This window comes from Poecilia reticulata, chromosome 22, assembly GCF_904066995.2.
Source record: "Poecilia reticulata chromosome 22, P_reticulata-male-v2, whole genome shotgun sequence".
Taxonomy (NCBI): Eukaryota; Metazoa; Chordata; class Actinopteri; order Cyprinodontiformes; family Poeciliidae; genus Poecilia; species Poecilia reticulata.
Window position 1 is genome coordinate 14,051,483 of NC_088851.1, and position 25,195 is coordinate 14,076,677.

The window sequence follows — 25,195 nt, forward strand, 5'->3', positions numbered from 1 at the left end:
AAGCTCTCTAAACAGATGCCTACACCTTTCCGTTTCTTTCAGAATTAAAACAGAAGCATGAGAATAGCATAGGTTCAGGACAGGAATGTTTCATTGTCGATCCATATGCAAAGGAAGAAAGGAAATTTGTGTCAGAAATGAAGGTGCAAGGTTTTGCTTAAATTTCACAAAATGTGGCCTAGACTGAAATGACTCCGACCTGTGGCAGGAAGTTGTGGCTACGCTTGAGGAATCTGTACATGAAGTGCAAAACCCCCTGAAAATTATGATACTAAGAAAAACTTTGTTACTATATCTCTAATCTGTTTGACATTGTCTGCTTGTTTCAAATTTATAGAGCACTGTTACTCTTTGCTCAGGGTCTGTGTGAGATCAAAGGTCTTGTCTCATAATTTTGCATGTTTTTTCAATGTTTTTTCAATGTTTTTTATTTTTACCTATGTATGAAATTTTGGTTCTAGCTTAGCAGCTAGTGTACAGGATTTGAATAAAAAAAAGTTAACAGAAATGCTGACATTGGGCAGCGTTTAGGGAGGAAGACAACCCAGCTGTAAACATGCCAGTATAATACTTATTCACATTAAAGAAAGCTAGGATAAGAATAGCATTTTTTAAGCAACTTTTGATATGTTATTTCAAATGGAAAACACTTAGATTATTATTATTATTATTTATTTCTTTTGTTGTTGTTTTTGTTTGTGGAAATGCTGCACTTTGCTCAAGGTCACCATAACATTGAATCTCATACAAACCCATGACTTGTAGAAATTACTAAATTTAATTAAAAAAATGACAAGAATGCCATCTTTTCCGTTCTGCCGTTGAACGCATCTTCACTATTGTTTGTTACTTTGGTCGAAAACGAAGTGTGTTTAAATCTCTGACAGAAAAAAAAAAAAAAGAAGTGCTTCTCACTCAGGCATCTTCATTGTAGTCTGTTTAAACAAAGCAGCATATAAAGGCCTGAGTTATAACCTGTAAAGTTTGCACTTAAAGACCTCCATTTCCCCTCTGGAGCTGAGCCAGGAGTTGTCTCAAAGGCTGCCAGCAGTTTGTTACAGATTTTAAACACATCCCCTTGTTTCCTCGTTTGACTCTGCCCACTGGAAAAAAAAACGCTTCCACATGTTGACGCTTATCAGGCGTTTGCTGGAAGAACAAAAAAGCAGAAGAGGAGCGTCTTGCAGCACGTAAATAGAATTGTGTAACATAATGTTAGAACACTGCGAACCAGCCCAAGGAGAGTGCACTCGTGGTTATGTGGTGGTTTTCTTTCCAGAGCAGCAGCTGTCTTCAGACTGTGGTTTTATTGTTAGATTGATGTTCAGATTGATTGTAGAAGTCCAAAAAAAACAGACATTCAGAAGGGAATAATTAGAAGATGTGGTCTAACCTTAATCCATGTTGACGTCATTGTCAGAAACACATTGTCAAGAACAGTTGTAATTTTTGGGTTTTTATTGAGTACACTGATGAATCAGTTATTATGGAGCTTGGCAAAAGTAAAGGGACTCTTGAACTTATTGACATTTCTACCATGTTCTGATCTGAGTGAATTACCTGCCTCAAGCAGAGGGGGTACAAACATCTCAAGCTCTTGTTCTCGTGTGTTGACACAGTGGAGCAGATTGTGGTTGGTCTGCATAACAAGTGCATAGTCTCAGTCTGTCGTTGCAAAAGAGAATTAAACCATTTTTTTTCTTCAGGTTTCATATTTATTCTAACTCTCACCAGTAGTCATGAAATGTGGTCCATGGTCAAACACAATCAGCTATAATGAGATTCCTCTGTAAGCCTTAGGGTTCTGTTGTTCATGAGATGAAGAGCTCCATGGTCAGGGGCAGCTTGGAGGGAAGCTGCAGGCCCACGCAGCAGAACGTCTTCCTGCAAAACAATTAGGTTCCCCTCTTGGACCTGTTTACCTCCTCATCCTGACCGGTAATGAACAGAAATCAGTGGACGGCTTTGGAACAAACAACTATTTTGTTGTTTTAGATCTGCTGCATCACTGAATATTCTCTTAGATTTGTGTTTTGCTAGTTTGCTGACAAACTTCTTTAAAGTTTTCAACCAGGATTGGCTTAAGACAGTGAATGCAACATTAGTTGCCCATGTCTTGGATAAATCTGTTTGTTGGTTCTTGAAGCCCCGACTCCATCTGTAGTCCACACCCTCTGAATTGTAACCCAATTCTTGGGTGGGCTTTGCTTCGCAATCCTTTCAAGACTATGTTGCTTGTGCACCTTTCTCTATCACACTTTTTTCTTGGACTTAGCTTTCCTATAACATGCATAGATCCAACACTCATGGCTAATCCTGTTTGCAGGAAGCAGCTGGACAGCTGTCAAGTGAGCAGTCTTCACCACAAGTGTCCACCTCTTGTCATGTGGACCAAAATGCAATATTTTACTCAAATAAAAAAAAAAGTCTTATTGTTTATGAATTGGCGCTTGTAAATTAATTAAAAATGTTTATTCACAAATGCGTTATTAAAAGAAGACCATATATTTTTTGGGGTGGGTAGAAATATTGTGGCTGATGAACAGAAATCAGTGGACTGAATATGGGTCACTCTTTCTTTGAAAGTGCTTGCTGTATTTAATAAACACTTGTCCCAAGCCTGATATATGTAGAAGTTGCAACCAAGTTCTGAAAACCATTCCGAGTGATGTAAAAGGCCCTCAAAATGCGCCTTGGACATGTCTGATGTTCACTATTAAATGGCCACATTAAAGGTTTGTTTCAGAAATCACTTTTTTTACAAGAAGAAAACATATTGATCTGATATATCAATTTCGTGAGACAATTCAGTTTTTTTTAACTGTAAGTCATCAAAATTAACAGAAATAAACACTTGAAATGTTGCTCTGTTTCTTTTATGTAATTTTAGATGATTTGCTGTTTACTCATTGTTTCCTTTTTACTTTTTTGGTAACGTGATATGACCGTTTTTCTTGTATGTTATATCAACTCAGACACATATTTGCTCATCGTACCATTTCTACAGTAAGCCATATTTCAGATGGCTCATAGTTTTCCTTCCTTGTTGACGGATCTTGCAGGAATCTCTCTCTGATCAGACATCCTCACTTCTCTTCACTTTTTGTTGCCTTTATTCTACATGGAGATTAAACAATGGCCTTAGAGTCCTGTCAAAGTTTTTAAGAGAGAGAGAGATGTTTTATGATAACTTTTTTTTCCCCCAAGGAACAAAAAAGGGTTTTTCTGCAGTTTACAGTTTTGCTTAACCTTTATTTACCTTTTAAGGAGCGGCACTCATAGAATATCTCCCCTCCCCCACATACACCCACAATTACTCCTTCTCACCTGTAGACTGCATGACTCTGTTTGCACAGTCATCAACCCAGACGCTCACATTCCTTTTCTTGCCTGACTCTGTTGCCTGGTTTGCTGAATAAAGTAACGATTAGTCCAGTTGTTTGCATTATGTCTTCTTTATTTATGACTTGAATAAATATCAGCTCGTAATTCAAAACTAAAATTAACCTAAATAAATAAATAAATATTTTTGCGAAGATTATGGCAAAGTAAACATTGTTCAAATAATGCCAGAATGTTTAAAACACTGTGTCATGTTTCATAAGATTCTTGCTCTAAAAAAATAGAGTAACTATTTTAACTGAAAATATCCTTAAAGGAGATGAAATGCAACAGAAAGTAGTTATTGTTCAATATTTTCTCTGTTTCAGGGGATATCATTTTCAACGCTCAGTATCCTGAGTTACCTCCAGATTTCATTTTTGGTGAAGATGCAGAGTTTCTACCTGAACCCTCTGAGCTACCAGTGAGTAAAATCTTCAAATATTTGCTGACAAAATATCCACCTTTAGCTCCTCAATTTGGCTTTTGCTTCCATCAACTTCTATAAACTCTCTTTCTTTTTTAGCGCAATAAACATTGTTTTGATTTCTGGTCTTCCTTTGAGTTTGTTTTCTGCAAAGCTGTGATTCACTGTAATCTTTGTTGCTAGAAAGGGAGCACAGATTACTAATATAGGTTCAACACTAATTTGCGTCTTAATCACTTTTAATGCTGATGTTAATGGACGCCTTCCTGGAAACATACTTGAAGTTCTTGGTATTTGTGTCATCTTTATTTTTCTTATCTGTTTTCTATTGAAATTTGTCTCCAAGAACCTTTTGCTTTTTAAATCAGAAAATGTCACCTGGAGCAATTTGTGCACATGCAGGAATTAACAGAGAGACTGACTGTGTCAATATTTATTAAAGTTGGCTTTTAATACCACATAATTATTACATACAGCACACTTCTGTATTTAATCTTGGTGTAGGTGAGCTGCTTGCAAAACGGTAAGTTTGGAGAGAAACTAACGCATCACATCACCCTGAATACCATATCCATTGTGACACATGATGGTGGTAGAATCATGCTGCAGGAATGCTTTTTTTTAAATCGGAGCTTGAAAAGTTGGTCAGAATTGATAGATGGAGCTAAGTACAGGATAATCTTCCAAGTGCTGGTTAGAGGCTGCAACAGACTTGATACTGTGGTGGAGATTCAGAGCGGCAATGGAAAGGTTTACATCCATGGTTCACAAATTATGGTTCACATACCACTGGTCGTACTGGGGTTCCTCTTAGTGGTACCAACATGTTAGCTGAAGCAATGTGTTTGGTGGTGTGTGTTTGTGAAAGATTTCCTAAAACCCCAAAAGATATTTTTACTGCCAGTATCACAAGTTTTATATGTCTGGGAAGCATACTAAGTTGCTAATTCATGGTTGAAAAGAAACTTTTAACTTTACCACTTGGAATTGTGTCTACAAATCCTTTGTGTTGGTTTATTGTTTGTATAAAATCCCATTTAAGTGTCTGTATATTTTCCCACTGTGATGTTTGATTCTGCTGTATCCAAGTCATGTTTACAGGGTTAAAATGTTCAGCTTGAATCTACCAAATAACTCTTAGTGTGTCTATTAAACAACACTCTGGTTTTATCCCCCAAACATAGACTGGAAAACATGCCTGCATTTAATTATAAAAGCTGCTGCATTTTAACTTCAGATCAGCCGTAAAATCTGAATCTGAATGATTGTAACAGAAGGTCTATGATCTTACAGGCCTATCAGATGTCACAACATTACACATAGGATTGTAATACTTGAAAACAGGTCTCGAAAATTTTGGAGAGACTTCCATAGTGGCAAAAATTAGTTGTTCTTTTTTGTTGTTTTTTTATACCTGGCTTTGATCATAAGATAAGGAATGGCTGTAGGGTTCACAGTGCCAACAATGAGAGCATGTATCATCATGTTTTTGCAGAAGTTGCGGTCGTCTTGGTGAAGTAAAGATTAAGCTTGGATTAGGGCTTGATAGGAAAACATTGGATTGTGTTATTGCCATTAAATCCTATGAGCAACCCTAATTTTCCTCAATCCCATGACTCTCTCTCTTTAGCATCTTGCTAACTAAAATCAATATTACACTGTGTGAGGCCAGCAATGGCAGCCATCAGTTGGCCAAATATATATTTTGCATGGACAGTGTGTATGCATGGCTTTTAAATTTTAATGACTAGCCAAATTCAAGCGGTTTTGTGAATGCTGCCGTACTTTATAACTGGAGAAAAATTATGGCCGTTCATGAAGTGCTGGAATTGAGAATAAAATTGCTTCTGTTTTATAGAAGTGTTGGCTGCAATTTGCCCCTCAATCATATCTATCTTAAGGAGTGCTTGGTTCGTTCTAGTATAATGCTTGGAAAACATGTAAGCACCTTGTGATTTTAAGAAGAGTTTCTAGAGATGGAAAAATATATCTGTTTGTTTGGGAAAACAGGCGACATCATGCTTTGTGTGATAAAACTCAATCTTTGTTACAACGCTCTGCAGATATGCAGGATTTTAATAATGCTTCGAAATGCACAAAACGAGTTATGATTCATTCTGTTTTTTGCATCTTATCTTTGCATTTAAGCTGATTAGCACAGTGAGTGAAACTCGAAACAGTCCCTTTGTATTCCTGGCAGTGTTAGCATATCTGTATTTTAACTGAGATTTCAAAAGTGCTGGCTAAGTTCCCAGTCCGTTACGTTGTTATATGTTCAGCTTCTTGTTACCTGCTGGCATCTAACTTCTGTGGCTCAATGAACTTCTAGAATGCTTCTGTAGAAAAACTCTTACCTTTCCACAACCTTCTTTCAACTCTTCTGGTTTCTTATTTTTAAGCACGTCCATTATACTAAACATGGTCAACTTTGAGTCTTGTTCACTCAGTAGCAAATTTCACTAGAAGAGTGTTGGGATCTTCATCAGCTTATGTTTGGTACATTCACTGATTGCAAAAGGTTCAGATGAAGTGAGTCTTCACTGTTGTTTCTGTAGGAGGCAGTAGGTTCTACACATTATTATTGAACTTTTCACTTAATTTTAACTGCAACTAAAACAGAATTTCTTTAATTTGTTTGTTTTAATAAGTGTTTGGCTTTTCTTCAGAAAGAAGGGGGATATGTAGCTTTAGCTGTTAATACGTTTCACCTTTTATAGACCCAGTATATTAGCAGGAAGACAATTATGTATGTATTCAGAGGAAATTTGACTTGTGTTTTCTTTGGAGGCTGCTGCCATGCTGTCCGGAGCTATTTTTGCAGCAGACAAACTCGGTGAAGCTAAATTCCCCTGCTTGTGTCAGAGTCTGGGAGAAGACTAGGGCAGAATTGCTCACCGTCTCATAAATCCAGCTGTGCACATAAGGGGAAGTACCTCTGCTGAGCCAGTGCTTGGCAGCCCATCACTTGTTTATTTTCTCACTTATAGTCTCGCTGTGTTTTGCACTTCACGCTTTCATAATCTTTCTTCTCCTGGCTTTTTCTGCCTGAAATCATCCTCCCTCACTCCTCCCCCTCTTTTCTTCCTGCAGATTTTCAGTAAGGACATCCCCTTTTCAGCATGAAAACCTGTGGATTCCAAGCAATTCCTTATCTACTGGGAATTTTTTTTAACCACCAACCCTGACTGTTTCACTTTAAAACCAGACACACTCCAGATCTTTGTGGTTTATATCAAAATTAAAGCATCGACACTTAAAGATACAGTCTTCTATTGACTGAAGAGTAATCTACATGAAGAAGGACTCACAGGGAGTGTGTTTGTGGCCTTTGTCATCCAGCGGGGGTAAACATTAGGCTAATTTTAGGTCCTCTGTCACTGGCTGCTGGAATTCTTGATGTCTCAGCGAGAACATTGCTCTTGTTTACAGCCAGCCAAGGGTATCATTAGCTCCTCTGTTTAGGCCTGTGTTTTTCCCTGCTGTCACCAGGACTCGACTAGGTTTGTTATCCATATTTCTGTTTGGACAGAGAAATGAGTTGTTGCTACATGAGAGGGGCAGGATGTAACACATGACACTCGGAAAAGGCAATAAGCTGTTTAAAATTGAATATATATATATATATATATATATATATATATATATATATATATATTTATTTATTTTTTTTTTTCAAAAAGATGATGGAATTCAGTCAGTGCTTTTAAGGTTTGTAGTTTTGTTTTGCCAAGTGCTAGCTGACCACCATTCCACTCATTATAACGGTGGGGCTTGTAGTAATTTCTGCCTTTATTATTATTTTATTTTATTTTTTTACACTGAGCAAACTATTTAAATTGATTTGGTTTATCAACATTTATGAAAGTGGGGCAGATTTAGGTTTAAAGTAATATTTTAATCTGTTAACATGTTTTTGTTCTGACTGGAAGTGATATTAACATGTCCGAGCACCCCAGCCAGTCTTGACTTAAATCTTAAATCTTTAGCTCCGCTCTGTGAGCGGAGCTAAAGGGTGTGGAGGCCCTGGAGCTGCAATTATAAGAAGAGTTTGATTGCTTTAAAGATTATCAGTCATTTATTTAAAAATATTTAGTTTTTATTCCTATTTTATTTTATTATTTTATGTTTATGTTTTATGTTTTTTTGTCTTTTTTATCTTTTGAGAGATGTCACACCTACCGCGAGAAACCAATTTTAAATCTGACTTTGACAGAACAATTTGGATCTTAATTGTGAATAAAGAACCAAGGTTCGGAATATGCTCATATCAATGTTACTTGTTTTTCTTTAGTGTGATATTTAGCCAACTCATATGAGCTAGCTTCTTGCTTGATAGAAGGTAAACAGCATTTCAGACAGCTGCCAGTAATTATTACACACTGTTCCTCTTAAGATCATTAATAAAAATGGTTTTAATTTATCCAATAAAAGAAAAAAAATGTCTTCCAACATTTTCAATCTGGATGTTTAAAGCTTTGTTGTGCAGCTTTCTTTTGATGACAATGATTAAATAATGAAAGCATTTTAATACAGCAGAACAATATCAGATGCGATTAAATCTGCTATCAGACCAATGAATATCTTTCCTTTTCCGGTTTTCAACCATCACATTGTTCTAACTTAAACCACTTAGTCAGCAAAAAAACAATTATGGGTCAAAATAGTCCTTTTAAGGCTCAAACTTTAATGCATTGGGGGATAAAAGAGACCTAAATACACCAGCTGCATGATGAGAGGCCACATGTCCCACAAATAAACCGTTTACTGCAGAATGGTTCCATGAGCAAAGGAGTAAGACATTTATAGAGGTTGACTGTTAGCTGTTGCACTGCAGAGGCTGACTGGAAGCAGCAGATTGGATTGTGGGTAATTGGCCACCATCGCTGCCCACCTCTGAGTTTCTTTTGTTTATAGATGGTCACTCATGTCAGGCCTCACACGCTGCATGGCTTTGATTATATGTTGTCCCTGGTGAAAGTCATATGCCACTTTACCAGCATTATTCTTCATGTTAGCATCCTGCTTAAGGCTGTACGGCTCCCATATGTCAGGATTAAACTGATTTATCAAGTGCCCTCTGTGTATTTTTAATCTGAGGCCCAGATTTGCAAAGTTACTAGAAGTTCTTTTGTTTTTATTTCCATAAAAAAGTAATAAAAAAAGCGTATCTACCCTGGAAATGTAAGTAATCAATAAATCATATGACAAAGTCAGCCTTTGTGGTAAAAAAAAAGATTCAAAATAGATAAAACTTTCAATCTTTTTTATCTGTTTCATGCTTTGCTTGGTTCACTCTTAACGTCTTGAGGTCTGCTATAAATTGTCAATAATATCTGAAACTTTCAAAAATAATTACGCAGAGACATTAGTGTTCTTTTTTGAAAAGCAAACATGATCTAAAGTATAGTAGTACTTAGATTAAGCAAGGATAAATAAAGGTTCGAAGTCTCTGTAAGGGTTCGTTGTCAACACAGTGACACAAGTGCTACGCATTAGCGTCTGAAGAGACGATACCCAGGGGCTATTGAGCAAACAACACACAAAATATATATTTTTTATACAAAGAGTGAACGCACTCTGTGAACTTAGACATATCTTTCTGCTGTTTTCCTCCAAATATGTTTTTGTGGAAGATCCTATTCACTGATTGTATTTACCTTCACAGAAATACTGTCCCATTGTGCTCTGCTGTGAGAGTAAGACTGACATACCTGCCCACCAGGTCATGTCTGCACGCGTGCCGTTAACAATACGCACCCCTCTGTTGCCAACTTAACAAATTTGTCACTAAATTTAGCACAAACAAATCGGTATTGGCCAAAATCATAGTCTGTGGGTCAGACTTTTTAAAGATCAGTCATCAGCCAGAGAATGGCGTTAGCTGCACCAGTACTACTTAGTATACAATAAAACAGCAATAAATTAATTTTGATTGAGTCATTAGAGAAGGGCGAGTTTATAAGCTGAAAGAGCTCCGTGGGTAACTCGTAGTTTAATGAAAAGCAGCTGTTAATCTTAAAATGTGTAAAGAAAGAAATTATTTTTAGGGCATCACCTTTCTTGTCCCTGAAGTTTGCTACAGACGTTTTAACAGGTTAGGGGAAAATGTTGGGGATACACTCTAAAACTGTTACTGTGGTTGATGCACATGCTTTAATGACTAAGGTTTTGTGCTGTGGATTTTGCCTTTAAACTAAATGATTTTCCTGATGCAATGTTCCCATTTATATGTGTGAGGCTGCACTTTAAAAGCTGGTGAGCATCTGTGCTTTTTACATCTTAAGTAGATGTGGTTTTGGTGAGAAACTTGGATAAAAATCCAATGACTCAGTGTTACAACACAGATTTCTTTTGACCTACTTCAACTTTTTTTTTTTTCTCATCAAATATTTCCTAAGAACAGTTTCTCCCCTTCTGGTTGTCAGTCACATCAGACCCTATATCAGCCATTGGCCCAAGCCAACTTTCTCTCACAACGCAGAGGAGTTGGTTTAACAACATATGTTAACCAAAGCGATGACAGGAAAGAACAAGAACAGCTCTGCCCACGGGTTACAGGGAAAAAATGACCAGAGAGAAAAGAAGGAAGTGACAGTCGAGGCAGGAAGGGAGGAAAGGTGAAGAGCAATGCTACTTTTAATCTACTACGCAGTTCATGTTGCATCATGCAGTCCATTGTCAGTAAATGATGACAGCACTGATGCAATGTTCTGTACAAGAATTTGCATAAAGTGCAACTCATTTGATCAAATCTGACTGGAAAACAGTTTTGTTGTTGAAGTTTTGCGCTTTGGACACATGCTGCAGCATGTCTTGGTATGGTAATTATGGAGCTTCTCTTCATTTTCTTTTAATTAACAAAAACCAGTTTGTGATCGTGATACGCTGGTATGTAGTCATGACTTCTCACCACCTATTCCCTTACTTAATTTGCTGCAAGCTTCCCAAACACACCCACGTGTTCGATGAATTAGAGGTGATGCAATAACAACACAGGATGCATATGAAGCCATAAAAGGTTATCGCAGGCGTTCTGTGGTTTTACACGGTACATGTAAATTAATTGAGTCGTTGCTTTGTGACAGCTATTCATGTAAAAACAGGGCTCCTGCATACAAAACAGTCTGGGAAAAAATGGAATGGGACATAGGTGTTTTGGATTTAAGGAAAAATATTTGAATTTCCACCCTTTATTTCCAAAGATGCTCAAACGGCGATACAAGTGTATCGCCATTTGAGCAGTGTTTCTGATGTTTCTACATTCTGGTCTGTACTACATTTGTTGAAATATAAAATGCTAATTTTAGAAACAGAACCACAGTGATGAGAAATTCAATGTATAAATATTTGTGACCTAAGGAACTGATGAGATAAAAAAAAGATGAAAGCAAGCATGCAACATTTTGCACTTGCAATCTGTAAAATCCTGACATTTTACCTTCTTTAAATGCTTTAGAACATGGCTATGCATGGCTTTTGGAGCATATGAATAAAGTTTACTTTGTAGAAGCTTATTATAAGCATTTGTGTCAATCATCTGAAAGTGTCAAAGTATGGAATTTCAATATAGAAAATGTGTAGGAAGCATGTGTAGGACTCAGGTCAGCCACAGAAATATCAAATATCGGACCGCCTGTGGAGCAAAATGTCTAGAGGCGTATCTGTGTTGTTAAGATTTTTACTCGTCAGTGTTTAAAGGATTGTATTCCTCTAGTTTTCTGTTAGTTTTGTTAATGAGACTAAATTAAACCACATACACTGCAATTCTCACCTCAAAATATTTTTTCTTCTATCATGAGTAAGGAGTTAAGTGTGCAGCACATAAGAGCTGTTATTTCTAACTGCACCTTTCTTTTTTAGATTCTACTCACCCAATCCTACCATTTGTCTGCTCGTCTGTCCCTTTTCTTTGTGTGCAGCATATCATTGCTCTGGTCTAGACTTGCCCAGCGATGCATGCAGGCAGTTAACGTTTTGGGAGTTTCCCAGCGTTTAGCATGCTTTTCAGGCTGCATAAGCTTGAGCCTGATACTCGAGATTAACCCTGATGGCCTCACTACATGACTACGAACGTGTTCCCACTTATCCATCCTGCAATTCTGAACTAGGGAGATGAGAAACAGTCTGGAGATTGAAAACATTGCATATACACCAGCTTGCTTAATTTTGTCGAATTTTTATTTTTATTTTTCATGTACATTATTTTTTTACTTTTTTTTGGTTTAAGAATAGGAAGACAAACATGAAACCCCACCCCTTGTGCAGCTATTTTGCTGTTTGTTCATGATTTGACTTGAACTGGATGCTATACCTCAAATCAGGTCAACCCTGAAAAATGCAAACGATTAAGGTTAAGCTAGTTAATTCCACATTGTACATAAACTCCATGATTTTACAAATCAAAAACTGTGTTTTAAACAATTTTAGAAGAGCACTTACAACTTAATAGACATCTTGCTATATATTAGGTTTAAGTGTGGATTCGTTTATTGCAGGTTTGACTGGACTGGGTATTTAAAATGTTCAACTAAAGCTGAGCAAATGTTATCCACAGATGTTAAAACAGTGACATAGCTCTTTAGAATACTTGTGTACTAAAACCCAATGGCAACTTTCATGTTTGTCATTTTCACTGGTGCACTGTCGCTCCTAATGCGTTAGCATTCCTAACTGAAAAGATATTTACTTAGCATCCATCATTCTTCAGGTCTTGTTTAGACTTTTATAAACATTACTGTACAAACAGTAACAATAACCTTGGAAAAGTTGTGAACATGACGCACTGTCTTAGTTTGGTAAAAGTAAAAAAAAATTTAAAAAGCACATCTGTAGTGTGTGACTTCTGTCAAAAAATATGACTCCACTAAAGTATAACAACCATTATCCAGGGGGGTCCAGCAGCAGACAATCTATCCAGACATAGTTCCTTGCAATCCTTCTGTCCACTGATCTGTTGGGTTTCAGTGCACTGCAGTATGTCATGTCTACGTGTGGATTAATGGCGAGAGTTCAGTTGTATAAAGTTGTGGAATTAACCCTCCTGATTTGGTGCACAGCTCTATGGTACTTGTGTCGGCTTGCCATAAAGCAGAGCTCTGCTTTACACTAATCTTATTCAGGTCTCTGGAAAACAGTAGAGACAATACTGTTCCAGCAGCTTCCCATAGTGCATTGAAGTTATGAAAAACCTTCAACCTGTCTCTAAGTGACAGCTCAATGACATTTCTAGCCAAACGTGAATTTTGGTTTTGTATTATTAATGGGAAAGGCAAAATCTTTCCACCACTCATGATGAACCAAACACACGGGACATCTATCAAAGTTTAATGATTTTTCAACTTTCTTTTGCAATGTAGCTAGACCGTGTGTGCACGTTTAGGTGTACAAACTACAAATTCCACATGCACGAATTTCACCTTGGAAATTCTTTGCTGGAGTAGGGCAAGCGATTGTCACCTCCTTGTACAAGATCTATATGAAATGAATGGAGAGGGAGTGATATCACCTCACATGTTTCAAGCCCATTATTCTTTGTTGATTGGTCACTACCTTGTGTTACTGAAATTTAACCAGGCAAACCTGCAGGTGTTTAAGACCTGATCAGCAAACCTTGGTAAAGACTTGTGGGAGAAATGTTTTTGCACATTGAGACATTGTAATCAAGCTTTCAGGATAACTCCCACAATGAACAAGGAGACTAAGGCATTTTAATCGCTCTTCCATATTGAAAAAGGAAACTGTCCCGGCTTCACGTTACCCCTGGCGATTCTAAATGCCAAACATTGGTGAGTGCTTCCTATCTACAACTCCGGCTCGTCCCCTGTTACTATTCTAACAAAGGGCCTCAGATGGCCCATAAAGCCAGATTATTGTCATAGTGGGCATAGTGTACCAACTGTTGCTCCTGCTTCCTTCCTGCTTCAGGGAATAATGCGTTCCAGCTTTTATTGGAGTTTATTATTGGAAGGGCTCCCTGACAGGTCTGGGAATGCTATTAATGGGCAGGGTATTGTTAGCCACGAGAGAAGGCTGATGGAAAGGGGGTCTTGTAATTCTGAAACACTAGCTGATGGACAGGGAAAAATAAGGGATGCATGTGCCAGGAAAAAGATGGGACCCTCCTGTCAACCCCTCACAGTGGATTGATCTCAGGCTGAGGAGGTGTCAGAACCTGAGTAAAAGTAGTCAGAAAAGTGCTATTTCTGTCACCAAGTTCTGCTGCGTTGGACACAAGCCGCTCAGATCGCAGTGAAAAATGCTGGGCTGAGAATGCCAAGTGTCTTAAACACATGACAAGAGCAATTTAGCGTGATCTTACACTTGGCACTCTCTGGGGGCAAAACAGGGTGTGAGCCCACACTTGAATTAGAGACTAACAGAGATTAATTTAATACTTGGGAGTTTTTAATGCCTTGCACTTTCAAGTCTACAGCGGTTTATTGGATCAGGTTGCCAGCATCTATAAAAATCACATTAAAGACGTTAAAAACAAATATCTTCTTTTGGCCTATATAATTTTCTGGCAATTTCAGATGCCAGTCTCTCTCTCATTGGCCTAAGATAAATATTGGATCGAAGATGATACAGACGCATGGCAGAGGAAGACATAATTCTGTCAACTTAGGTCTATTCAGTGCCCAAATTAGGAGTACATTTTGTTCTTAAAGGAAGACGCTGCTCTTATTGAATTATTCAGTCAGCATATATTTTCCATAAGTAATCACTGAAAAGATTGCACTGATTTGGGAAAAAAAAATAATTTATTTACCTTTAGGTGAGAGCAAATGTTATCCATGTTAGTATTTATTTACCAAAAAAGTAAATAAAAGTAAATAGCCCTAACCATAATGTATGTTAATAGAGACAGCTGCCACTGAATGCTGTAGTAAACGATGTAGTAAATTCACTTTGATGCTAAGAGAAATTACTAAAATATCAGCTGCATCGTATATTCTAAGGCCTGGGAAAGCATGCTTAATGTTATTTCATGTTTATATATTCTAGAATTGCTTTTTATATTCTTACAATATTGACCATAACATTGGTCAATATTGTATATTTAGTTCTGCAGTCTTAAACAAAACTGTCATATATAGTTATATGACTAGTTATAGGTGGATGTTCTTAATTTTGCACCGATTATTATTTATTTATTTATTTTTATTATTTTTTTAAAATCCTGGCTAATGTTAATTTCCACTTTTTACAAATAATTTTGACCAAGATGCCAACCATGCAGATTATTTATCAAAATCCCAGGGTGAAGTTAGAAAAAAATAAACGTTGAGTGCTTGAAAATACATCATAAATGGTTCATTTGTATTTTTTGTTTATTAGCGTAAGACCCAAAACATTAAGTCTGTCTAATCTGGAGGAATGTAATTTAACTGAATAAATCAATAGGCAACGAGAACATTTTCCTTTTCAAAAGGAACGATGTTTTGTAATATTTATGTCAACGTTGGCTTCGCGACTGTTGGCGACTGTTGTTTATCAACAACTTCGACTCACTGCTCTATGAATACTCAAGATGCAAAATCCCACTAATGCTAATCCACTATATTTATAATGTGCAGTTTTTAACATTGATAATGAATCAAATCCTAATATCTTCTGGTAATACGATTAGAAATTGCTCTTAAAGATGTGCACTCTTTTTCAAAGAAATAGAAGGTATCAGTGGTTTATTTTTTTCAAGTGACGTGTTTTATCATCAGCCAAGGTAGTGCTTAAAACATCTGACACAGGTTTAGCTAGTGCGTTGTGACAAAATAATTGGATTACAAGGTCCAGATTGAACTGGGGACTATTGTTGGGGCCTGTGATACTTACCCCCTGTGGTTAAAGCCCTAAGAAAGCCGTTTCTTCCAAACTGACGGATCCGAAGGCCATGTAGATGGATTTTCCTTTTCACTTCCTTTCATCAAACGTTAAATCTCAGCTTTCAAACTGCTCAGATTGTGACTATAGCATCTTTTTGTGTATATTCATGTATCAAATCTGTACATTTTCCGCAGGGCTTATTTTATTCATGTAGGAAAAAAAAGATAAAATAACACATAGATTTGTTTTGGCATACACAGCCTTCAGCAGAGCGTGCAAAATCAATTCAGTGAAGAGTCTGTACAGACTCACATGTCTGCAAACAGCCACGCTCGCACTGCATGAGTGCTGCTTCTCTTTCCTCACTGCTCCTTATTTTCTTTACCTCTTATGTTTGACCAATGTTTTCTTCGGCATTCAGGCTCTCCCTTGTTAACAGAAAATCCAAACATTCAGAGCAACATGAAAGAAACAACTGTTAACGTTCTCCTGTTGTTGGCCTTTCCGGTGCCCTTTTTGTTTCACAGCTGTAGGGTTTTGTCATTTTGATTCCCTCCAAAGCTATACTGAAGGAAAAGTTTCGTTGAATGTTTGGATTTATGCAGTAACATTTGTTATGACTGAATTTGCACAGATAGCTTCTGGAGTTATGCACATCTTTCTGGTCCCAACATTTAATTCAGCCACTGTCAACTGTTGCTTGTAGCATCAAGGTAAAAGAGCCCTTTTACCTTCAGTCAACTCCAGTTGGTGATTGCACGGTCTAATACTAAAAAAATGGGTTTTATTTGTCTTTACTATAGTATTCAAAAAAAGAACATCCACTATTTTCAGCTCATAAACACATCAACCAAAGGGAAAGTAAGCTAATTTTCAGGGGGGGTTAATGTCTCAAACAGCAATAATTAGTCATGTGAGTAAAACCTGTAAGTCGCTTTTAAAGCCATAGCCACTCCTTGATATATTGGTAACACTCAGCTTAGTTTGCTACGAAAAGCAACAACACAGAAAACTAGGATGTACATGTCTCTTTACGCCAAACTCGCTTTATCTCGGTGACCTCAAGGCACATCCGCATTTTGCGATCCCCTCTTTGGATCATTTGCCGAACCATAAATATCTTTCCAGGTGAAAACTATTTCAACAGACAGTTTGTGTGTGCTTTTGGAGTCCCTTGTTTATTTCCTCTGAGGTACTTGATAAAGTATTAGATTGCTGGGCTACATGTGAGAATAACCCACATTGAAGCTGGTTTACTATACCTTTGCATTACAGGTGTGGGTGTGCCCAAGTCCAAGTCTAGTCCTAGACAGCTGCCTTCCTGCAACTTTTCGATGCATCCCTGCTCCAACACACCTGAATCAAACGAACTTTTTGTTACCAGGCCTCTGCTGAGCTGGATGACTGCTGCTGAGGGAATTCAGCTACTATATCCAGGTGTGTTGGAGGAGGTATGAATCTAAATGTTACCGGGTGGTAGCTCTCAAGGACTGGCCTTGGGCACCTCCTGATCTATTGTGCAAATTACTTAAATGCATGGAGTCAACATGATCTCTACTTTTTGCCCTTGGAGTTTTCCTTTCAAAGAAAATGAATAGACGAAGCACACGGGCATGCGTTTACAAGGAAACTAATCATTAATGATCTTCCATCCTTTGCTGTTGCTATGAGAGGACTTTTCATCAGATTCGTCCTTACTCCGTTGGCACCATAAATTGCTGTTTCAGTTTGCTTGAAACATATTTTTAGTGGCCTTCATTTATTCCTGGAAAACAATCTGCTTGATGTGGGAGCAGCACAACACAAACCCAGGCTCTCTGTCATTGGCCACTGGAGCAGCTCACTTTAACCACTAACCGTGTGGAGACTTTAGCTGTAATTACCCATGAAGTGTTTATGCTGCTGTGCTGTCCTCACACCCACAAATCATGCTCCTCTTCTTTTTTCTCAACAGCACTTGTCCTGTTGGGAACATATCAGCCCTGTGCATCACAGCTATAGCTTGAAACATTATTTTCCACTTCTTTTCAACTACAGTTTCATAATTTACCCGTCAGAGGCAGCAAACGTGCAGAGACTCGGCCCACTTTCCGTCTGGCCTTGGCCTACTTGCCTGAACTCTGCAGTGTTGTTTCTGCTCCCTCTCCCACCTCGGTTCCCTCCCTCCTCGCTCTCGTCCTCCTCAGAGGAGTTTCGCTGATATTCTCTGTCACAATCCTGACACAGCACTTCCTCGGTCTCGGCTCGCTCCTGCCCGGGGGCTCTGACTGCTTCTTTTGGACAATGCCCATCTTTGTTTGTGTCTCTCCCCCTTCGTTTCGGGAATCCAGGCATTGCTGGTAACCACTGGTGGACCAGGATGATGAGGTCACCGACTCTCTTTGGCCTGCCCTTGCCACTGCCACCAATCCCTCCTGAAACAATAGGAGCTTTCTCCTTTGGGCTGATACAGGCCTGCAGACAGACAGTTGTGGAGACAAGCTGTTGCAAGTCAGAAACATCCTGCTTTTGTCATCTAAATGTAGCTGGTATTAATAGTTAATTCCAGCCCCAATTAATCCTCCCACTTAACGGATGTGTATTTAAATGTCCTGGTTTTTGCTTAGACCGGTTTTCATTTTTTATGCTTGTGTGCAGCCAGGTTACACATTTACCTTGCCAAGATGCTTTTGTTATCAGGTTTACAAGGCTCGTTTAGTTAGAAAGCACTCCTTTACTTTCAGGATGAATCGAGGGGAGGAGACACTTTCATTTTTAGGTCTCATTGCAAACCTGTAATTCCAAGAAATTTCATTCAGTTTCTCCTTTCTGTCGTTTGTCGACACACAGAGTGAATCTGGATCACCTCTGGTAAAAGGCTGGTTGTCTGTAAGAAAGAGTTTCAAAACTTTTCTAAAGTTTAATAAGGCATTTAACCTATACATTTTATCAATAAGCGTACACACCCTGAAGCAATCTTTAACTTTCATTAAAGATTGCCACTGACATCTGCTCTCTTCTTCTAAGGATAGATGTTTTCTAACTGATTTTGTTCTGAACTCTGGCTTGGAAAACCTAAACCTTTAATGACCTCTCTGTGATCTCTGTTCTTTTGACAATGTGTCATTTTGTGTTGAGCCTAGCAAACATTTTAGAATTGGACAAACCTTATAGACCTGATAGCATAACCAGAGGTTCGAATTTGCTTTAATCAGATCAGGTCCACAAGGCTTTGGGAGAATTTCGACAGGTCTGGATGCTTTCTTTGACAGAGGAGGCTTTGTCTTGGAACACTTCTTTATGAAGGTGGTAGATCACAATCAGTGCTTACCATAAACTACTGGAGATTATTTTATGGTTCGTTTGTCTCTTGATATAGTTTATGGCCTTGTCTTTTTATCGTATATCCTACTTCTTCTGGCTTGTTGAACAGTTGAACAATGAGGTCCGTTCAATCCAATGTAACATCACTGCTAATTGTAGCTTTGGCTGAAAGATGCAAACAAGCAAATGTCAGGACAATGTGCCCAGGACAACATGACTTTACGTATGTTAATCATAATCTTTTTTAATTAATTTTACCTGTTTTATTTTTAAAGGTTCCTCCCTAATTAAGCTCTTTGTTTTCCTCCTTTGCATTACAAATGTTTTTTTTATTATTTATTTACTTTTTTTTTATCATTGTTTTATAATTTTACATCACAAGTACTTCACATTGTCGAAGGAATGTGGACATGTTTGGAGCCGAAAGAAGAGTATTTTAAAAATCATAGACCTTTCTCAACAATAACCTCGAAAATGTTTGATGTATGGAAAAATTTGATTTTTTTTTTCTTGTTTATAATTGAGTTAAGACTCAAACTGGGTTATATGCTCATATAAAAATGAGCAGTGTGTTTTTACTCTTGATTTGTAAATCATTCCTAAATATTGCAGGCACAAGAGCAAAGTCATTCAATATTTTTTGTCACATTGTTATTGTTTATATATAATAAACTTTTTTAAATCTTTCATTCATGAATAGATTGTTCATCTTTAGGAAAAAAATTAAATAAAACTAGATAAATTCTCCATCATATAAATATCACTGCTGTTTACAGCTGGAGTCAGATGGTTCAGTACTTTTCCATATGAACCTAAATCAGGACATCCTTCAGCACAGCCTGCTTCCTTTATGCTCTTTTAATAGAAATAAGACTTTTCTTCCTCCTTCTGGGGCACATTTGTTTTTAGTTACCATATTTTTCCCGGATGCCACAACAGGACTATTTTCTGCTCCTTATAGTTATAACACACTAAAGTTGCTTTTCCACGAGTTGAAATATCTGAAACAAGTAGTTCAGCATAAAAATGAAGCTTATCAAGAAAATCAAGTGCACACAGTTGAGTTTAATTTGCTCTATATGGAGTTTAAAAAAAATGTCTTGCCTGCTTTGATCTAATCGATCATGAAAAGGCGCAGACAGCGCTCTATGTTCATTTACTATACACTATAATACAATTTTAATTTCTTTTTTGTTGTTGTTTTTCCCATCTTTGATGTCTTCTCCAGCACTTGGTCCACTGGGATGCTGGAAACCCAGAGAGTTTGCTTCAGCTGGTGAAGGAGCTCATCCAGCAGTACCATCAGTACCAGTGCCAGCGCCTGCGTGAGAGCTCCCGGCTCCTGTTTGAGTACGACAGCCTGCTGGAAGATCCCAGTTACGGACGGAACCTGGAGATTTATGCTGGACGGAAAAACAGCTGGGTAAGAACTTTTATATACATAAAACAAAATAATAATAACCCTGCTTGTTTTTTCATAACAAGCAGGATTGTTAAAAAAAACAAAAGACGTTGAAGTAAAAGAAAGATGAGCCACATGTAATTAAACTAAGGTAATGTTATGCTTGAACAATAAAATGTCGCAATCGTCATATGACTCTTGTTTTGTAATATTGCATGATTGCAATCTAAAAGAAATAACTGATACAATCAACAGGAACAATTGAGTCATAGAACTTATTTTTTCCTGCTTCAAGTCACTGTTATCGGATGTCGGCCTTGTGTGTCGTTATGTATAAATTTGTAAAAAACTGCAAAAAAAAAAACTGAGAAAAGGAAGCCACAAAACCCAACTGGTGAAGCTCCGTGTTGGAAAAGTTTCAGAGAACATATGTTTAATGATATTAGATGACGATTATCAGCATTTTTCAGTCTTGCTGTATAGGGACAGAAATTTCCAGCCAAGAAAACTGCAAAGAATTGGTCATGTTTAATTTTAGTTAAAGAAAAAAAGCAGATTAATATTCATTTGTATTTCCTGAATTTCTTTAACTTTTCTTTTTTTTTCTTTCTCTGTCAAATATGTGTGCTATAGTTTTATTTTCATCTTTTCTTATATTTTAATAAATATGAAATCAAGTAAGAATGAAAATACGCTGCTTTGTTGACATTTACTTATTTCAAAAAATCAGCTAAACAATATCAATATCATCTTTTAATAAACCTACAATTAATTTCTGTGACAAAAGAAATCAATAAGAACTATTTAGCATTTACTCTGACAAACATTTTTGATAAAAACTTGACTTCTAAACACCAGACTAATGCAGTGTTTTGGTAGAAATATTTTTTCTGCATTAGCAAACTCTATATTTCTCTTATTAAGTTTGAGTTTGTGCTTCATTCTTTTCTGAGGCTGATTTTTCATTGCTAGGTAGACATATACTGTTCCTTTTCACATCAGGAAAAACCTTTTCCCTCTAACGGTGTTGAAGATTTAAACTCCTTCTGTGCTGCTTGTTAAATAGCAGTGGCCCTTACGGAGTGGGATGGACAGACGTCTGAGAGTCTGCTAACTGAGCTTGGCCGTCACAGTGTCTGTTGACAGGTGGTCTTGGACCTTGATGTGTCACCATGGTAATGTTGATCTGTTATTGGAAATGGCAAATGAAATGGAAAGAAGTACTGGCTGCAACACTTGAGGACTGGTTGCAAAAACTAAATACATTGATAGGAGGCAGATTCTCGTGTCCGCATGACTTCCATACAGTTTGGGTGAAAGAGGCCATAGCCTGGCCCGTTTATGAAAAAAAAAATGTTCTGAAAAAATCTTAAGAGAAAATTTTAAGAGAGGGGGATTATGTAAAATCCACTTTTTTGAGTTTCATATCATGTTACTATATTATTATTCCTTTATCACAAACCTACCTGGAGCTTTGATTCTTTCATGGATGTTTGAGAAATACTTTAATCTTCCGTGGCAGCCAATTTCAATGTGTCAAACTGCAAAGCCAAATTTCTTTTAAGTTATGTCTGATATGTATAGAATTTTTATAACAACTGAAGGTAACATGAGTACTTGATTGTGCTATAACATAAAATATATAACACCATCTACTTATCTGTTAGGAGGTCAGACCATGATAAATTTTAATTTGTTAATGTTGAATCATGTTGCGTTTCTTTATATCGAGAACTAAAACAGTTCAAGAATTTTAAAGAATTTCAAGTTCTGTTAAAAACAGTACTCTGCTTTTATAACTTGTATAGTTTATAGTTTGTATAAATCCAGATTTGTTATTCCATCTTAGACTAAACTACTTGCTGAAGTTTAGTCCAAGATGGATACCAAGGTTAAAGCAGGCTTCTATTATTTTAAAACTCTGATCTTCCTGTAAATCCTGATTTGTGAACATTAAAAGCATTGTTGTGTTTTTTATTGTGGTACGTTTTAGTAGGGGATTTTGATTTGGAAAATGTTTAGCAACACTCTGGGAGCAGCGAGACATTTTATGAGAAACTTAAATAAAACTTGTTTATATACGGTAAAGCTTTTATTTCGTTTTGAATTTATTTGATGTCGTTTCTTTCAGTTTTCTGATAACCTCCACTTCTGTTTTGTGTGTTTCCAGACAGGAGAGTTTTCAGCCCGTTTCCTCCTTAAACTCCCAGTAGACTTCAGCAACATCCCAGTTTATCTTCTCAAGGTAGTTACCACACCAACCTGGAACCCACATCAACCATGAGCATCTGTCAAATCACGCACTTCCTGTATGCCGTGCAGGCACAGCTGCAGACTCCAGGATCAGTCATTACATGAGCTGTTCTTGGTTATTACAAGTCTGCATTTGTTTACATATGTCAGTGTGTTTTGAATGTTTGTGTCGATAACAGAGGGATTTATTCAAATGAACTGCAGTGCAGCTGTGTATATGTGTGTATGCGTGTGTGTGTGTGTGCAGGCCTCAGTGTTGAGGGGCTGTAAGTTGACTAATCAGCAACTGTCACTGTGAATCTGCTGTGAGCGGCGTGGTGTCTGCAGGCAGCCTAGCTTGAATACAGTACGCACACACACACACACGCACACGCGCACACTCTTGCGCACACACGCACACACACACACGCACACACACACACTGGATATATCTATAAATATTTCCATGTCTGTCTCTGCTCCCTCTTTCTCTTCCCTCGCTGATGATCTTTAGAGGCCGGAGGCTTCCACTCTCCGGCCTCTTCCAGCCTGGCCTGTGCCCGTGATGTTGAACATACGGGAAACAGCAACCATCATCAGCTTTATCTTGTCAGACCTGAGGCCTCGAGACTCGTCTCTCTCTTTAAGCAGGCTGTGAATGGACTCATCAAGTCAGTCACATTTCACAGCCACATTTCGCCTCATTCTGGGAATTTGATTTAATTTATTTTTGTCCCTGTGAGATTTTAGCCAAGAAAAAGGTTTAAGCCGAGCCCCGAGGGAAGCTTTATTGGTGACATGCTGACTGTCACTTGCAGAAAGGATGCACACACTCGCTGACCTTTAGCCAGTGGGTGGTGGTGGCCCTAAAAGCTGTGAAACAATATTGTCAAGTGACTCTGAAATATTTAGCTTTTTTTGAGTGCTAAACCAAATCTTGAACATATATTAATATTCTTGTCACCCTTATCATATCTTTTTCATATATGCTCTCAGTATTGTGCCGTATTTGGCAGCTGCAGGTATACATAGTATCAGTAAGGGAGTGCTTGAAGACTTGAAGAAAGAAAAGTAATGAACATCATCAGCCTACACCTTGTCCACCTACGCGTTCCAAGGGAACGGGCCCGTGCTGCATATAGGCAGTACTGGACCGCATCCCAAAACCGATGACCTGAATTTTCATTTTGACAGTTGTCATGCGATTGCTTCTGCCAGTGTGTGTGTATTCTTGAGTCAATTGTTTCCATGCATTGCACATTTCTGCTCTGCATGCAACTCCGTGGTGTTGCAGGGCAGCTGAAGTGTAATTAATTTATTCCTGCAATCGCTTCTGACAGAGCAGATGAAAAAACTCTATATAATCCCACACAAAGAAGCGGTGGGACTACGAGTTTAATACTCGGTGGATTATACCTCGTGCACATCATTTGTATGAAATATGTGCATGTTCTTAGTCACTCAACTTAAAGCCTTCTATTAGGTCAATGTTGAAACATGCAAGATTCTAGTGATTACCATAATTGTTTTTCTTTTCCATGCAGAAACTGAAAAGAAGTCTCAAGTGGCTGCAAGAACATGTCTAAAACATACATGTTTAAAAAAAAAAAAAAATATATATATATATATATATATATATATATATATATTTTTTTTTTTTTCCCAAAATGAATGTTAATGATAAGGAAAAGCTGGGCACCAATCAAGCTGTGCTGATTTCTTTAATTTTGAGTGGTCAGCGATTGGCTGATACTTGCATGCAAAACCAATCTTATCCAATGATCTTTTCTGCCTCCATTGGTTTAATAATTACCAGAACGAAGAGCTGAATCCAGCTTAGTTTTTCCTGCAAAATAAGCTCTGTGTTGGCCAATTAAAAACTTGGCTTCTTCAGTTGAATACATAAATACTTCTGACAATTAAACCGTTGTTGCTCTTCTATGCCCCAGAGCATCATTAGACACTGGTATATCCCGCTGAACATTTAATGATCTGTTGCTCAAATTAAATTATCAAAAATTATAAAACTGTCTGTGAACCGCCTAATGTCTATGCAAACACTGCAGCTCCACACAGATTGTTAATATGCTCATATATTTTTGTCCTTAAATAGTAGTTCATCACCATTTAAATGTAAGATTTTTAATCAACCAAGTATCTTTGGAGTAAGAATATCAACTATAAACCAGGTGCTGCAGATGGAGGTTGGACCGTTGACCCTGATTTTAATCAACCTTCTAACAAATCCATGGATGTCCTTGCTTGAGGAACGCCAGTTTGGCAGTGAAGCAGAAATCTGTTTAGACACAAGCTACCGTGCTCCACTAGCTAACGCCGAGATGTTGCTGGTGGGCACAGAGCCGTGGAGGACGACCGTTACCTGAAGCGAAGCATCCGCATGGTCTGAGCTCACGACAGTGGACATGTTTACCTTCCTGCACGGACCATCCGGCCTCGGGGTGGAGGGAGGAGAGCTAGTTTATTTATTTAGTTATTTTCAAAGGTGGTGGAGGGTGTAGGGAGGAGGGAGTGGGTCAGAGTGAAAGAGAGGGAAGGACGCAGAGAGAGAGCAGACATGAGGGAAAGTGAGATGCACTCAGATGGATGTTGGCAGTTGTTTCTTCTTT

The 25,195-nt window shown here is 37.8% G+C and overlaps 1 protein-coding gene across 1 annotated transcript in view; it reads left to right on the forward strand.

Annotated features, from left to right (window-relative positions):
* Nucleotides 1–25,195, forward strand: part of babam2 (BRISC and BRCA1 A complex member 2) — an 82,067-nt gene that overhangs the window by 5,724 nt on the left and 51,148 nt on the right. Inside the window, exons 4-6 of the mRNA XM_008399672.2 lie at nucleotides 3,711–3,805; nucleotides 20,163–20,357; nucleotides 22,507–22,581. Coding sequence (XP_008397894.1) covers nucleotides 3,711–3,805; nucleotides 20,163–20,357; nucleotides 22,507–22,581 — 365 coding nt within the window. The remainder of the gene's footprint in view (nucleotides 1–3,710; nucleotides 3,806–20,162; nucleotides 20,358–22,506; nucleotides 22,582–25,195) is intronic.